The sequence below is a fragment of the Dermacentor andersoni genome, chromosome 10, assembly GCF_023375885.2.
Source record: "Dermacentor andersoni chromosome 10, qqDerAnde1_hic_scaffold, whole genome shotgun sequence".
Taxonomy (NCBI): domain Eukaryota; kingdom Metazoa; phylum Arthropoda; class Arachnida; order Ixodida; family Ixodidae; genus Dermacentor; species Dermacentor andersoni.
In genome coordinates this window covers 130,107,588-130,124,255 of record NC_092823.1, presented here as the reverse complement: position 1 = coordinate 130,124,255, position 16,668 = coordinate 130,107,588, and the positions used below count along the sequence as shown (strand labels likewise).

Genomic DNA, 16,668 nt, shown 5'->3' with positions numbered 1-16,668 from the left:
AGCGTAAAGACCTGGTTTGCTCAGCAGGCATGGTTGGACCGAGACGTTCTTTATTGAACGAAGTATTAAAATGTCAATCCCGTAAAATTTTAGGGATAGCAGAAAATTTTAGACTCGTGCACCGTATGCCGCTTGATACAGCAGCACATACACGGCACTACGAAACGCGTTGCCAATTCAAGGTGCGTTTGTGAAGAAAATGTGCACCTCTTCCACCACGGGTGTCTAAGAGCCTGAACTGTGTGTTCTGACGGATAATTTCAAGTAAACTCCTATCCATTTATAGATACACATGTTTGTACATGTTTGTACATGTTTGCGCGTGTTCTTGTACTAATAAATTAAATGACTTCATCGACTCTTGCGCACAACTTTGTGTGTTCGGCTGTTCGATTGTATACAGTGTGTTTCGCCGTTTTTAGTGATTTCATTTCGCCTGTCATGTTACTTGTAGATAGCCGCTTCAAGAGTGTTGATCACTTCAAGCCGCCATCTTTCTGTGGCGGCCTTGCCATACGTGACTCCTCTATGCGCTTTTGCCGGTGTGAACATACGTACAACATTGAAACGCGTTACGCAAACAGCACAGCTGGAGGAAGATGGACGCATCAGGATTACGAGAAGTAGGCGCCGGTGGGGAAAACTGGGACGGGCACTCGTAGCGTAATGTGGATGTCGATGATAGTGATTATTATTATTATTATTATTATTATTATTATTATTATTATTATTATTATTATTATTATTATTATTATTATTATTATTATTGTGGTGGTGGTGGTGGTGATGATGATGATGATGATGATGATGACTGCGGATGATGATCGTGACGTAAGACGCTGAGCTTCGCTCTGTTCGCAGCCCCGAGCTGACCTGGCGGGACATCCAGCACCTGACCGTGCTCACCTCGAAGCGCAACTCGCTGTACGACAGCAAGAACCGCTTCCACTGGAAGATGAACGGCGTCGGGCTCGAGTTCAACCACCTGTTCGGCTTCGGCGTGCTGGACGCCGGCGCCATGGTGGCGCTCGCCAAGATATGGAAGACGGTGCCCGCGAGATTCCACTGCGAGGCCGGGTCGTACGTCAAGACCAGGTGCGTACTGCGGAGGAAAACGAATGCAGGCGCGAAACGACGCCCATTTGCGACATGCGACGCATCTGAAAGATGGCTGCTCCATTTGTTGGAACCTGCGGGAACCTGCTGGAAAATTGCTGAATGCTGTTGCAGGCGCGACAGGTCGTGCTTCCGATTGCGTGCAGCGAGAACGAGAGAGAGAGAGAGAGAGAAGAGAGGGAAGGTATGGAGGTTAACCAGGCGTACGTCCGGTTTGCTACCCTGCACAGGGGGAAGGGGAATGGGAACGAATAGAGGGAGAAAGAAGATAAAGAGAGCACAGTTTCGCGCACATTTGAAGGTTCGCACCGAGTCAACGAGAGAGAAAATATGGGAAAGGCTAGGAGGTTGATTTGACAAATATAACAGCGCTAACACAGGCAACCTCAAAGGAACAAGGACGAGACGCAGCGCTTGTGTCTCGTCCTCGTCTCTTTGTGGTTTCATGTGTTAGCGCTGTTATATTTGTCAAATCAAGTATGAACCGACTCGCCCAGAAAGAAGTTTTAATGCCAGGAGGTTAACCACAGAAAGTCTTGTTTGCGACAGAAAGAGAAAAAAAAACAATCTCAAAAGTATTTGGAAGCGAGAAAGCTGGCTACGCAGAAAGCGATCTACTGCTCTGGCCACCTTTAGCGCATATGTTCGTTTTGACCGCTGTCCTAACATCTCTCGGTCCGGCAATGGCCGTCTGTTCAGTAGCGCTAGCTCGTTCAAACGCATGACGGTTGGGCTAAGCAAGCGGAGTGAGGTGACTCAGCACTATATTCCGTTTCATACACAGCAGGCAACACTGCGCAAGCTACGCCAGTAGGGCGGCCGTAGAAGTATCGCTTCACACGTTTCGCTGTGCAGTTGTTTTTCACCTGCCACGCTTTCATATATTACGGCTACAATATGTGGACTAAAAGTTACATCGCGTCGCGTATTATTTTTGTACCTTCGTGCTTCGAGTGGGCGAAGCACTGAATTTTGGTTGCGAGCACCAAGTAAGTGCGCTGTGGCCGCTGATCCCCGGAAACGCCACTCCGTTCGTCCTGTGATATAGATGTTCACTTATGTGAGGCTTTCCACGTAATAATTGCATCATATTTTACAACATAAACGTGAGGGACTTAGGATGAAGTTTTAGCTAACGACAAGCTCACTATTTCCCAGTTCAAGTACATGTAAAACGCGGAAATGCTTTTATGGGACAACCGCTGGGCCTATTTTAATTAAATGTGTTGCACTTGAGAGAGGAAGACGAGTTATAGTGACTGTAGGAAGCAGAATATTGATTTAAAGCCTGTAAGTTTTTTTAAAAGACATATTGAGAACTGAACAAGCAGAAAGGAAGTTAACCGAGGGGCCTGATTTTTAAGAAAGGGGGTTAACCGAGGGGCCCAATTTTTATTAGTCATATCATAAGAAGTCAACAAGCACTAGCACCAAGGATAACAAAGGCGAAATCACTTGTGCTTAATAAATGAAATAAAGAAACGGTAAATTATTGGAAATGAAAGTGGATGAAAAAACAACCTGCCGCAGGCGGGAAATGATCCCACAACCTTCGCATGCGAAGGTTGGGGGATCGTTCCCCACTCAGTTTGTCATGCAGCATTGAACGTGTAATATGTGCAAATTAAATGTACACCCTTGCAATTCTTTTTTATGATATCGCGCGAGCGTTGACCGCACGCGTCAACGGTCATCTATCGGCGAGGGGCACCCCTGAAGTGAACTGCCCAGCGGAACACATTCGAAATGGAAATCAGCTTGGGCGCCCGCGCATCCTGTCGCCGATACCGCGGCTTCTCGCCGTTACACGGCCGCTACGCACCGTGTGGTTGACGCTCGCGCGATGTTGCTTAAAGAAAAGTGCAATGGTGTGCGTGTATGATTGGCTTTTCGCTGAAGTCCAACCGGGGCATATGATGCCGATCGATCCACAGGTAGTAGTCAGGTGGGCAGCTTTATTGCAGCCTCACTTTGGCAGGTATAGTCGCCATGATCAGAGGGTACAGACTTGGGGAGCTGAACACTTACCCGCGGTGTTCGTCTCACCTCCTTTTGTGTGCGTGTGCCCCAAGACACACTGAATGGTAACCTCTTGACGACAACATCACGCGTTCGGCAGTTGCTTGCTCACATCGACGCACCTCCATGCTCTCTATTGCATCGGAATGTATTTTTGTTGTCTTCCGTATAAGGTAGTGAAGAAGCGCGACGTTTAGAATATGATGAAGTGAAGTCAGTTTAAGACTGAGCGAGTAAGCGCGACTTTATAGATGTGTCATTGTTCATCCATACATCGTTAATGTCGTTCATTCTCCACTGTAAAGGGTTTGTCTCTTCTTAAGGTTGTGACTAACGAAAAATCGAGCCTCTCGGATCCCCTTATTTTCGCTCATTGTAGATGAATTCTAGTCTAGAAAGTTCTAGAAATTCTAGAAAGTTCAAGTCGGCGAGAATTACCCCTGTCTTGCGCTAGGGGAAATTGGACATCCGAGCGATCTCCAAGTTGCGCCGTACGCATGAGAGGGGTAATTGGAGATCGCTGAAACAAGAGGTTTTCGTCCTGCACTGGACATGATCATGATGATCATGATCGCTTCCCGTTTTTCTCTAATGCACAGCGAGTTCAAGGCTAACGAGAGCCTAAAGATCTACCTGGACACGGATTCGTGCGCCGGTACGGACACCGAGGTGAACTACGTCGAGCACGTGCAGGCCGTGATCACCCTCAATGCCACGCGCCGCGGAGACGTCAAGCTCTTCATGGTCTCCCCATCTGGAACGCGGTAAGAACCGGACAGCGCGCTACTCCCACCCCCCAACCACCCCTTCCCGACTGTCTTCAGCAGCCGTTGCACGCGCACCCTCTAGTCAACATGAGTGCGGTCCCGAAGCTGAGCTGGAAACAGATACGAAGGAGAGAGGAGCGCAGTTTGGGAGGTTCCTGTGAAGCTTTGTGAAACAGGTTACTGGTCGCCTATCTCAGTGTCGCTAGGAGAATCGTGGAAAGGAAGCTACGGTCGAGAGTGGCAAAAGGGGTTCGGACTGACGGAATCCGGGGCTAATTGAACATTTCTTAATGAGGGTCTTCGTACAGCCGCTTTAGTAGGCGTAAGTGTAAACACGTTCTTGGTGTCAGGAGAAATTCATGCCTGACTCGCCAGTGAGTAAGGTGGTAGAGAGAAAGGAAGAAACAGCTGCGTCGGTGAGAGAGAGAGAGACAATGATAAATGAAAGGCAGGGAGGGTAACCAGGACTGAACCCGGTTGGCTACCCTACACTGGGGAAAGGGAAAAAGTCGGTCAGAGTAGTTTGAAGGGCCTCAATAACGCGGCTCAGCTCTTTGACGCAATATTCTTCTGGGCTGACGCTGTATTCTAATACTCACCGTATACGGCTAAATAGGCGGCTAAGCGTATCACAACCAACTAGCTCAGCTGACCCCGCTTAGCTAAGCGTAAAACGGCTATCGTAAGTCTCGTTCCATTTCTGACAAAGCCAACAGAAAAGACGGCTTAGCGAAGACATGTAGCATCGAAGTGAAGAACGATGCACGCTGCTTTCCAAAGAAGATAGGGGCTAAGCAGAATGATTGGAATCTCGAGAGGAAGGTCGCCTGCGCACAAGAAATCATGGTCACACTTTCTTATAGATTTAATGTAAGCTACGGTTCTGTTCTTCGAAAAAAAGTTTGCTCACCCGAAGCGTTTAGATACAACTATAATTTGTCTGTTTTTTCCTAGCGTTTTCCTTGTCGATGCGAGGCCGCGTTTAGTCGCAGAGACGTCTTCCAGGTGCGTGTTATTACTCGAAGCCGTCGTCGTAGCTGTGAGCATACACACTGAATCCAGTGCTGGTCAGAATTACAACACACGCTCGCCTTTTCTGCCTTGCAGGTCTATGATCCTGAGCCGTCGACCGAACGACGACGACAGCCACGACGGCTTCACCAAGTGGCCCTTCATGACCACGCACACCTGGGGTGAGAACCCGCGCGGTCGCTGGACGCTCGAGGCGCACATCGACCGCGGCACCGGAGGCGCCAAGGACTCCGGTTCGGATGACGTCGGGGGCGAGGCCCGGGGCTTCCTCAAGGAGTGGACGCTCATGATACACGGCACCCGGGACCCGCCCTACGTCGACCTGCCGGCGCACGACCACAACTCCAAGCTCGCCATCGTCAAGAAGGCCCACGAGTCGACGCGTCGAGGAGCCGCGGCCCTCAAAGCGAGGTCCAGACCCTGAGGGGGCTTCCGCCGCGCACGCCAGCACTCCGGACGACGCCTAACGGAAATGAAGCAAAAAACGAGACGACGATGAAGATGCACGACGCGAAAGGAACCGAGGGAAAAAAAAATAACGTACTGAGGAACCTGCCGGGAACCTCAAAGGCTACCGGGACTGCAGAGCTCAAATTTTGTTAGCTGTAGTCAGCGGGCGCGCGGCGGCCATTTTTCGGCCATCCCTAGAAATGCGGGAAACGAGGCGCGCGAGACACCTTGCGCCCTCCCTCGGAGGGCAGGCGCTGGAACTTGCGTTAGCGAAGGGGCACCGCATTTAACAAAATTTGAATCCCCAAAAAAAAACTCTTTTATCAATAAGAGTTTGATTGAGATTGAAACGACCACATTGGGAAACTTTTCTGTAAGTTCCTAGCTATGTCGCAACAAAACTCTTGATGGCCTCAATAGGTGAATCGTTCATATTAGCAAAGTGCTGGAACCTAGATATTTATTCATAAATAACTGAACTTTGACGGATATGTTCCAAAATGGGTCTTTAACATATATCAATAAAATTCTCATTGTAGCTGCGTTGTTTAGAGAGATTCGATTTAAGTTTAATTTCGAAGGCCTTTCATTCATGCAAGTGCTGTGTGAGCGATTACCGAGAAAGGGAATTGGGTGGCCCGTGCGCCTGATGGCCCGCATTTGTGGCCAAGCGAGCTCTCAACTAGCGCTCTGAAGAAAAACAGAAATTCGAGCTGGTCGGTCCAGATTCATCGTGGTGTCTGGCACCAAGTAGAACGCAGAAGGAAGAGGATGCGACAGCAACGCCTTTGTCTGTCTTCATCCTCTTGTGTTCTGTTTGGGCTCCAAGACACCATGATGGGCTCTGAACACCTTCAATATCAGGTGCGTCGAATTTGAGCGTTGCATCACCGCTTGTGATTCGAAGCGCGCGCCGTGGTGTCAAGGATGACCATGGTCGGTGCTACGATCTCGCCTGATCTCACCACGTTGTCTGGTGAACCAAGACAGATTAAGGCAGGCCATTTCAGCGTTTCACAACAAAATGATACTATGGGCTACAAGCGCAAAAACCCCTGTACATACTCTATATATGGTCTATAAGACTATAGGGCGTCCATAGACAGCCTGGGTACTTGTGTTCTTATATTTTTTTTGTTTTGCTGTTATTCATAAACTTTCAAAAAGCAATTACTATTGAGGTCTATCGACAAGAAAAATCTCAAAGGACGTTAACTCGTCAACGACTTAGAAATCTTGATTTTCTCTTGTCCATGCAGCCCGGAAAAGCCGCTCCGGTCTGTCATGGTGCACCGACAGCTGTGGAATCCAGACCACCCATCCTGCTTTCGGTACAGGGAAAGCTCGTTTTGTGATGGCGAATCACCACCCAATGCATTGCGCCCTAGCTTAGAAAAGTGATCCGCTGTGGTGTCATCTTGAGTCATTGCACTTAAGCCAACTGCAGCCAACAAATCCGAGCTCTGCAGTCGGAAATCGGAAGGACCTTTGTCTGCAAGCTGGTCTCCGACGAGATTTCTTGCCTGAACCTGCAGCTTGTCTTTCTTTTTTCGAGCTTGATGCACCGCAAGTTCTGAGCTCTAGAGTGATTCTGAATGCAATTCAGAAACCCGTCAGTTCGGCTGAACAGAGTAATAGAGGTTGCAAGACGGCGTTGTCAGCACCTACAGCATGCAACATTGTCTCTTAGGTTACACTAGATAAGACTAACTTCTAAAGGCTCAAAGGCTAAAGTTTCTAGTTCAGAGACTGCGACCTAGAGTTGCGACACGTTTTGTTTACGATATCTTCCTTCCGCTGGTCCATTCATGACATTTCTATCATCCACTGTCCCAATAGGTCGTTGCCCGTTCCTGTAAACGTAGGAATAGGAACGGCTCTGTGACACCGAGTCTGGTATTCGCAAGGACCACTTCCATCGTACGATCTCTTCATGACCCTTCGGTGCGTAAGCGTCAAAAATTTAGATGGTCAAGTCGGTAGGCAGGGCACCAACCGATCACGCACAGATCGTGTGCACGAAAATCCTCGTCAACAGAACCCAGATGCTGTGGGCAAAGCCACAGTTATCGTCGCCTGCTTGACGGACCCTAAAGAAAAGTTGAACTCCATGCTGAGGCGATGTGTTAGGAAGCTTTATTACCGTCGGGAACTGGTATACTATAATGCTGATGTTTGTTGGCCACTTTACATTCTAGACAAGGTTCAATACGAAACTACTTTCCCGTTCAATGCGAGCGCTGCGCATCCCAAACCATATTTCAGCCCATTTGATAACCGTGACAACGTTTTTGCATGCTTAAAACGACTGTCTTACTGGAAAGCATGCCGTTGTGGAAGAAAGAAAATGCGCAAGCTCTTGTGTTATCTAATGGTGGTGCTGTGGAACTTGCGGTGCAGTATGCTTGAGAAGATGCGAGTGTCTGCTGCATTCTTGTGACAAATCTTGGGACGCACCATATCTTCCGTGTTCTTCAGACTGGAGCCCGCTCCTTCTCTGTATCGATTCACTTTGTTACCGTTGTCTCTTACAACGCTTTGTTAAGTTCGAGTGTCCTTGAACTATGATAGAGAGAAAGAAATCTATGAGCCTCAAGTACTTCTGAAGCATAAGGAACAAAACACGTGTTATATTTGCAATCACAGGGAAGAAAAAAAAACTCGCATCGTCGTTTTGGGCGTTGGCTCTGGCTTGCCTCGTGAACGGTACGAAGGATGAAACATTGTTGAATGTGCAGTCTTTGTCGGAAGTATTGAGGTCACGACACACGTCACCAAAGTAGTTGCGGCGATGCTTTTAAATGAATTGTGGCGCGAACAGGAAAAGCGAAATACAGGCCACACGGACTGGTGCTGGTCTTCGCTGCGTTTAAGCCGATTGCTCTGCAGTTCGTTTCGAAGTGCCGCTACTATCACGGCAACCTCTAAACTAGAGGCACACTGTCAAGTTTAAAGATAACATCCACACGATTTCCTATAGGAATGACAACAGCCGCGCTGTTCTTTTTTATGTTTTCGCTGTTATTCCTCTGGTCTAAAGGCAACAGCGATCGAAGTAAAATTTACGGGAACATTTTATAGGTAATATGTATTGTTCTTATAAATTTCACTTCGAGCGATGCTACTTTTAGATGTGATAATAAAATAAGCGAAACATCAAAACCTACATTACCGTTAGTATTACCTAAGCTAAAGACACGACTGTTAAATTCTAAGACTGAAATTTGAACTTTTCTGGAGGTTACTCTCATTAGAGTGCACGCGCAAACTATCCGTAGAACGTTACTAAGTGGCTGACATGTGCACCAGAAGGCCTCGTAGCGCTTCAGATGCTGCATTGCGCTGAACTAAGCTAGTTTGACGTTATAACTCTGGGCCTGCATATAATATGTGTCCTGTTCGCGCAACTAAAGTTGTGGGCATTGGTAAAGAATTGCGTTAAGCACTCGCTTGGCCTTCGATGCTCCCCTAGTGCGATGCGAGCTCATCCACACGGCCTGGCGACTAGTCTGGCTGGTGTGTGCTGTGGCCCGTGTACTTTTGGCAAAGACTGCAGTTATTTTGTGCTGACAGTGCGTTCATGCTCTGTTCTCGACAGTATTTTTCAATGCCACCGTTAAAAGAACAGAAATAACCGGAAAGATTTCGGTGTACACACTCTACAAATGCGTACATTGAAAAGCAGAGCTCTTTGTAAAGAAATTAGACTTAGCTATGTTGCCTGTTGCAAATTTTAGAATTGCACCTTGGATGTTGATACGCTGGTGCATTTGCGTTGGCGTGATATGGTGACTACACGATGCGCTGCATCGCCGGACAAATTCGCGCTAGGCCTTGTGGTCCGGGCAAAAAGAAAATGTTCGATGCACGTGCGATATACATGTATGATCAATCAGGAAATGTGTCTCTTGATAGTGGAGTAAATGTTGGGTTTTATTTTTCGATACCATTCGCTCCAAACAGCGAGGAATATGACTGCTGATTTCCGCGGTGCCCTTTGTTGTTTTGGTAACGCCCGACCGCGAACACCAGGGAAAGTTGTGAAGCGTGGGATCGGAAATTTCGCGATTCTATTATTTCTACGCTGGAGAGTAAGTGTGGATGAGCATAATTAAAAATTACAGTAACCGCGAGATAACGCGTAGACACATGAGGTGAAGAACATCTTCGTGACCTCATTTGCAAGAAGGCTCTATACACAAGGTTTGCCGAGTCTTTTGTGATTTCTCAAGCGCGCGTTGTAATTAATGCGCACTTCCGAAAAGTAAAGGTCACTGACAATGAATTAACACAGCTCTAATTAATTAGACTGTTTGGGCTTGTCGGTACAGCTCTAATGACATCAATGTTTCCCCCAAAGCTCCCCCTTTCCCCATCCCGAAAAAAGAAAGGAGGGCGTTGGGGAGATGTCATCGGTAACATGTATATCGACCGAAGAGATGAGAGCTGCTTAGGAGCTGGGGGACCAGCTTGCTCTATAAATGAGGCCCTTACAGTATTGCTTTATCAGAGAGGATCATTAGAATAAAAATACTCGCTTTGTAGCTGTAACCAAGGAGATAATTGATTCATTCAGCTCTTAAGAGAAAGCTTACACTCCGTAAAGAGGGCCATTCTCGTTGTTATGTTTGAAGAAGCCAGTTTACTTGAGATTTTTATAAGCTCCACCACTACAGATGCAAAACAGTGGCGACGCTTGATACGTTGATCCAAAGTGACGGGAGATTAACAGCAGCTAATCTAAGTGCACGGGTAAAGCTCAAATGTCGCATCTAAACTCGGGCATGTAGAGGAGGAACCCAGTTCGACCAAGGAAAGAGAAAAAAAAATGAAAAAAAAATATATTTTTAAGTATCGAACAATTATCAAGTGCGAATCGACAAAGCAACGACGGCGCTTTATCATTTATTAACCGAGAAGTTCATTTCTTTCTTCAACTATCGAGACATTTTTTTCGCAAATGATAAAGTACAGTCGACATCTGGAAGCTGACCAGAGGAAACTGAAACGGTGTCAGTGTGAACATGTGTCGACAATATTACGCACAATAAAATCGTTTTCTTTTCCATTGCAATGAACACTCTTCGGTCATCGACAGATACGTCGGTGCACACACATTCTGAACACACTTGACGCATCTCGAAGCATGTCCTCAGTTTTGCTTTTTCTTCCAACACACCGAAGGATGACAAGAAATGTATCGAAAATGAAATGACATTCGAGCACATCAGTACACGCCGTTAGTACTTTAATCGAAAGTGCCACGGAATATGGCACATTCAAGGCATATGTGTATGAAGAATTGAACAACAAAGCCTATGTGGAACATATCATTTAAAAGGACGGAACAACGGCTACATGACCAGCTCCCGTCATGTGCAGTATGGTACACTTTTAAAAGGAACACCAAAGTATAAATAATTGCATTAAAACTACAATATTTCCTTACATACATCGCGAAAAGCTGACTGACATGATTTGGGGAGGCGTTCTTGCTCTTAGGAAATACTCTGCAGGCATTCATCACGTAACACAGATGTAATTGATGGCGACATACCAAGTCCCTTGGATAGTAGACCATACTGTACATCATATTCAGTGTCGTTAAATGTGCTCCAGAATCCCAATAACAAGTGCCCCCAATTTTCGGCATTAATAACTAAGCCGACGTTTTTCCCCCTTTATTCTCTACGTTATACCATGGTGCGGAGGCTTCAACAACGGTGTCCGAGAAGTTACTGTAGCATAACTGCAGTGCATACTGTGACGTCGCTCTTCTTGCAAAATAGTAGCTTCGTTTTCTCGCACCCGAAAACATTGAAACGATAAACGCAACACAGCGTATGCAAACGCAGCCGGCTGTTCACGTTGCTTCGAATCTCCAACACTACTTCCATGTCCCGTCAACGGATGTTATTCGAATCCACCAAGCGGACGAAAAACGACCCACAATCCGCCGCCTCGCGGGAGCGTCCTCTGCACGCCATTTCTTTCGAAACCCTGCGACCCACACGTCCAGCTGCGCATGCGCAAGTTGCGCGCAACGTGACACGGTGTCCCCCGTCAAACATCCTATAGTTAGGGACCGACCAGAACTTGCAATCTCGAAATGCATTGGCAAGTGTCCAGTAACAGGTATTGCCGAAGCTAACTTCGATTTTTTTTTTTTTTTTTTTTTTTTTGTGTGTATCTGTCGGCGCGTGCGGCATGTCGGGCACGTGTCAACAGATACGCAGAGCTTAGGGCCGGCAGACAATACAGCAAAGACCTAAAAAGTTAAGAGCGCAGACTTTAATTTAGAGTTTTGTGCAACTGTCACTAGAGCGCGGCCTACGCCGCTGGAACCGTTCTACCAGAATTAGAATAAAAAGTGTAACAGTAAGGAATTACTTGCTTTGACTGAAGTCCTACTCGTTATTCGTTTTATTTGAGTTATCTTAGGTTCAATTGCATATGGTGCTTGTGTCATATCACTGCTTCCTTCAAGTCCACATTTAACATTGACCGTGAAATCAGATCATGGTAAGATTTGCAGTGTTTTGATTGACTTACGTATAATACGCTACGCGACCCTAGCTAAAAGTCCCTTTGAGCATAGAATATCTGCTTCTGACATTCAAAACAACTAATTTCTATAAACTCACGGACATCAGTGGAAAGACAGCATTCAATATTGCTCTCTTTATGGGTGCATACATACATACATACATACATACATACATACATACATACATACATACATACATACATACATACATACATACATACATACATACATACATACATACATACATACATACATACATACATACATACATACATATCATCATTAAAAATACATACTATCAGCATTAATAATGCCAAAGAATACCTAAGGACACTGAAAGTTGTTTCTACGGAGTTCTATGCACTCCTGTTCAGGTTTCTGGTATTACCAGATCAAAGCTATGTACTTCTCGAATTTCTCGAGCTGGTCAAAGTGTTCCAGCAACGTTATCTCGATCATTTCACTGACGCCAGCGCCAAATTTCCCTCTAGTGATATTCTCACAAAACATTATGAGGTCAGACAAAACAGGAAGCCGGAGCGCTACGATAGCTGGTGCATAGTGGACAGGTGAGGGTTGCAGCTCCACCTTCGATGCAGAGAAAGAAGACAACACATAACGTGAGAACCCTCCGTCTCAGCTTGCGTGCGTTTTTGTCCCGCCACTCGTGCGCTTTAGTCGTGCTTCGATGTTCGAGCGGGCCGTGCCGTAATTTTACACGACATTCCGAGCTTCCCATGCCACGTTGCTGACTGCGCGATCGGCACTCCGACATTCGCCGCTCGCGAACTATGTACGCGGCTGCATACCTTTTTTATTTGCTATTGTTTTACGCGTACAATGCACCAGCGTTCCCGCGTCTGCCCCCCAGATGACCTCCTGCTATGGTTCTCCGCCGCCGTACCTCGCTTGAACTCTAAATAGTGAAAGGAGCACTTGCATCACATTTTCCACTTGTATTCTTTCTTTCTTTTTTTGTTTAGTGAGCCAAATCCTAAAGGAAAAATTAAAATCCTAAAAGAAAAAGCGTCAGAGCGCCCCATAGTAGACTATGTATTGGCCCGTGTAATTGAGTATAATACTTGTTTCCACGAACGAGTTGCATATTTGGTACCACGCGTGATATGACGTGTCATGACGTCACGATACTAGTCGCTTCGTTCCATGCGATTGCTTAAACAAACATTTTACATAGTATCTTTAGATATTTAGACTGCTCTCACGTTTCCGGTCCAGCCACCATTCGATTCGGCAATAGAACATTTTCTTCGTGTATATTCACCACCCAATACTGTTTAGAACCCTGCTTAATTGTGTACACTTCTCCATGCTGCTTTCGCGGTCAATTGTTTTTCTTTTTTACTTCATGTTTTCTTTTTTTTACATTGCGATGCCTTTGTTGTAACCTGACGCATACACGTTTCACTTCAGTTTCCCGAAAATATTGCGAAAGGTTTTAGCTGGCACGCAACCGCTAAAATATCTCAAGCTGTAGACTAGAACAGGAAGTCTACCTGAGACAAACGCTGGAACGCACAGTGTACTTCACGCCATATCATAGGCAAGACTTTTCTCGCTATAAAATGAATGGCTGCTACACGCTACTACCTTCCTTCTTTGTAATATAGCCTACCACGTAATGTAGCCTACGATGTGTGGTGAGGAATGGACCAAGCACGGAGCTTCACTTCTAATCGAACCCAATGTAGTTAAGGCTAGTAGCAATCCGCTACCCCGACAGCAGTCTGCCCACACTCCAAACAAAAGGGAGTTCATGTTACTCCCTTAGGCGGGAGTAAGTGGTTGTCCTCCATGTTTCACACCATTCCTTGAATTTTCGTGAACCCCGATAGAGTGCTTTTACTCTGTGTGTACACAATCAGAGCAAATGTACTTCGTCCCGGGTGTGAGAATTCTCTAAAATGAAGTTAAATAAGGAGCCAACGGTTACTCCAGTATGTATGAGTAGTCGGAACACCTATTCGTTCTAGAGAGTACGTCGGTGAGTTTTGCAGCGGTAGCGTACCTTGTCGCTTGAGATCTTAGTGTAAACAACTTTTGCAAGTTAACGCGAAGGTAAAGTCGGACAAAAAAAAAAGGTGGTGCGACTGCAATCGCCGGCTGACAGGACAGAAAAGTGAGAACATAAACGTATGTAGATAGCTGCGGCTCCGTGACCTTCGATTCCCTATTATTTATGCGCTATCTGAATGACCATATCCCAGCTTCCTCTGACCCGTGAGTAAGACCACATCCAGCACTAACACAGTAGACTCTGTCAAAACCGACCAAACAACAAATTGAACGCCGCCTATAAAAAAAAAAGATAACCATAGCCTCTTATTGACTTCGTAACTTCCCCGGTTTATTTTCTTTCTTTTTTTTTTTGACAGCTCCAATGATATTGTACTATATATCGCTGTGAAAGCACGAACTCTAGAATAGGCTTTATTCTTAAATGTGAACTCGGCTGTACAGATACCGCCTTTTCCTACGTCGATGTTTCCCTCCTGTTTCGGACCTAAATGAGTCTTAGCGTAAATAACCTGCTCGCAAATGGCAAAGCTCGGTTACGTCTTTGACTCGTAATCATGTTTTTACGCTTCTTCGCCACGACATTACGTTTAAACGAGTACCTAAGACTTCTAAGTGTTTTGTTACCCAATGAGTGTGTAGCTCGCATGTCACGCTATCTACTTTCCTATACATTCGAGTCGTTTCTCTACATCCAGCAACTCTGATGTGGAATGACAACGCAGTGAGTGTGACCAAGCTGGGTATCGCGCGAAAGCGAATTTCGTATTCGTCGACGTGATACGCTCCATGCTGAAACTTTTTTTATTAACCAAATACAAATTTTTTGAAGCAGCGTTAAGTACAGCTTACTTAATTTCTTGTGGAATTGTTCTGCAATATATATTAGCACATACTTCTTTCCTTTTTGTGCGCATGCATAGCTGCGATATTTTTCACGCCAAAGCGAACGCTGGTATGCATTATTCACTGTTTATACTCTGCACTTTGTACATGTAGACGTTTCGCTGTTGATAGTCTATAAGAGAGAATGCGGAGTGGCTCGGTGAACGCTTGCTGGCATCAGACAGAACATGGACAGAGCCTTCATTTTTTTCTACTCTTGAGGCGCTGCTGAACCATATGCAATTTTTTTTCCGACGGAATAATTTAATTGAAGATGCTTGTGTGTTTTCCGATATCCCGCTTGCTCTCGACTAATTAAAAAAGAGATGTCGCACCTCGGACTCAAGCTGTCGGCAGAAGAGGTTTTATCATGATTTCCGGCCCTATCGTTTTTACTTGTTTATTTTTTCATTAAAGACGCTGGCAACGAGCACAATATGTCGCCAGCTTCTTTACAGCTATAATTTGTTAAATGAATGATACATTTAAGAAGAAAAGGCGTCACATTTTACAAAATGTAAGCTTACAAGAAAATTCCATAGCCCATTTTTTCGCATGTAATTTATGGGATTGGATAAATATTGCGTTTGTAATGAGAAGAAAAACCCAAATTTCGCATACAAACTTGGACAGTGTAACCACTAGAAAACAGCTTACATATAGTTTGGCTTCACCTGAGACAACGCTGTGGTTCGCTATTCTGAGTACGGTATTTTTTTAAAGCGCGCAGTTAGATGCAGCCAGATGCAAGCAAGGAGTAATAGAGTCTAAATACATCACATTTCGAGCAATCAAGCTTGAACAGCAGTCTGAGCTCGACATCAAATTATGTGCGGTTTCATTTTTCAATAGCTGGCTGCTCCGAATGTGTCTGCTGGTCTTCGCCTACTTAACCCTCGATATTCTTGGGCCTAATGCTGCGTTTTGTAAGTTCCGATGTCGCTTCTTTGCTTGTTCAACGCTTCATGCTGCATTTATTTCCACGATTTCTCGAACTGCAGCGGCACCCGTACCGCCATTTAACAAACCTAAAAGCCGCGCATCTGTTTTGGTTCGCTTTTGCAATCATCGGGTCGCACACTGAATGAGCATATAAGCTCGTCTGACAAGAACGATCTAATGCAGGCAAGCTTTCTTTATCGGGCCACTCTGATTACGATGTTGATACGCAAATGATTAGCGACTCTGCAAGCAGTCAACTTGTGAGACTACCTACTTACATGGCAGCCGTGCCGATAGAACGCCACATGTTCCATGTATGCTATCGTGTTTTCCTTGGGTGACAGATGTCTCGCTTTTAACGAACGAACCCGATCGAACACGACGGGCGAATTTTCGCATCGTATTCACCGCTTGCTCCTTGTTCGATGGATGCAGTGCAGCGGTGAATCGCCCTTGGAAGAAGCCGGGAGCAAAGCCCGCGTGTAAAGTGAACTATGTTGACGAACCCCGTGGCGAACCCGAGGGTGAGGGGGAGATATGAAAGAAGTTATAAAGGACACTCGGGTCTCGCGTACCATGCTGTTGTAAGATATTGTTGGTCTGTATAATAAATTCTATTGTACCTCTGTGCGCTTACTACGTTCGTGTGAGTGCCGTCGCGTGAACGTGCGAGCTACCTGCGGTGCGATAGGGTGACACCGGGCCACACCTGTCTCTGCACTTCGCAAGCCGAACGAGTCAGCTGCGCTTGGACGCGAATGAGTGGAATACATCGACGGTTGTACAATTTTCTAGTGATCGCGGTGGCTCACTTAAGTCACCAGCGTCAAGCACGTCGAATACGCTGCAGTATGAAGTGAGTGAGTGAGTGAGTGA

At 46.0% G+C, this 16,668-nt stretch overlaps 1 protein-coding gene across 1 annotated transcript in view; it reads left to right on the top strand.

The window, feature by feature from the left end:
* LOC126545057 (neuroendocrine convertase 2-like) overlaps positions 1–16,422 on the top strand; it is a 211,525-nt gene extending 195,103 nt beyond the window's left edge. Inside the window, exons 11-13 of the mRNA XM_050192689.3 lie at positions 862–1,095; positions 3,735–3,899; positions 5,010–16,422. Of these exons, the coding sequence (XP_050048646.1) occupies positions 862–1,095; positions 3,735–3,899; positions 5,010–5,358 (748 nt within the window). The 3' untranslated portion in view covers positions 5,359–16,422. The remainder of the gene's footprint in view (positions 1–861; positions 1,096–3,734; positions 3,900–5,009) is intronic.
* The last annotated feature ends 246 nt before the right edge of the window (positions 16,423–16,668 follow it).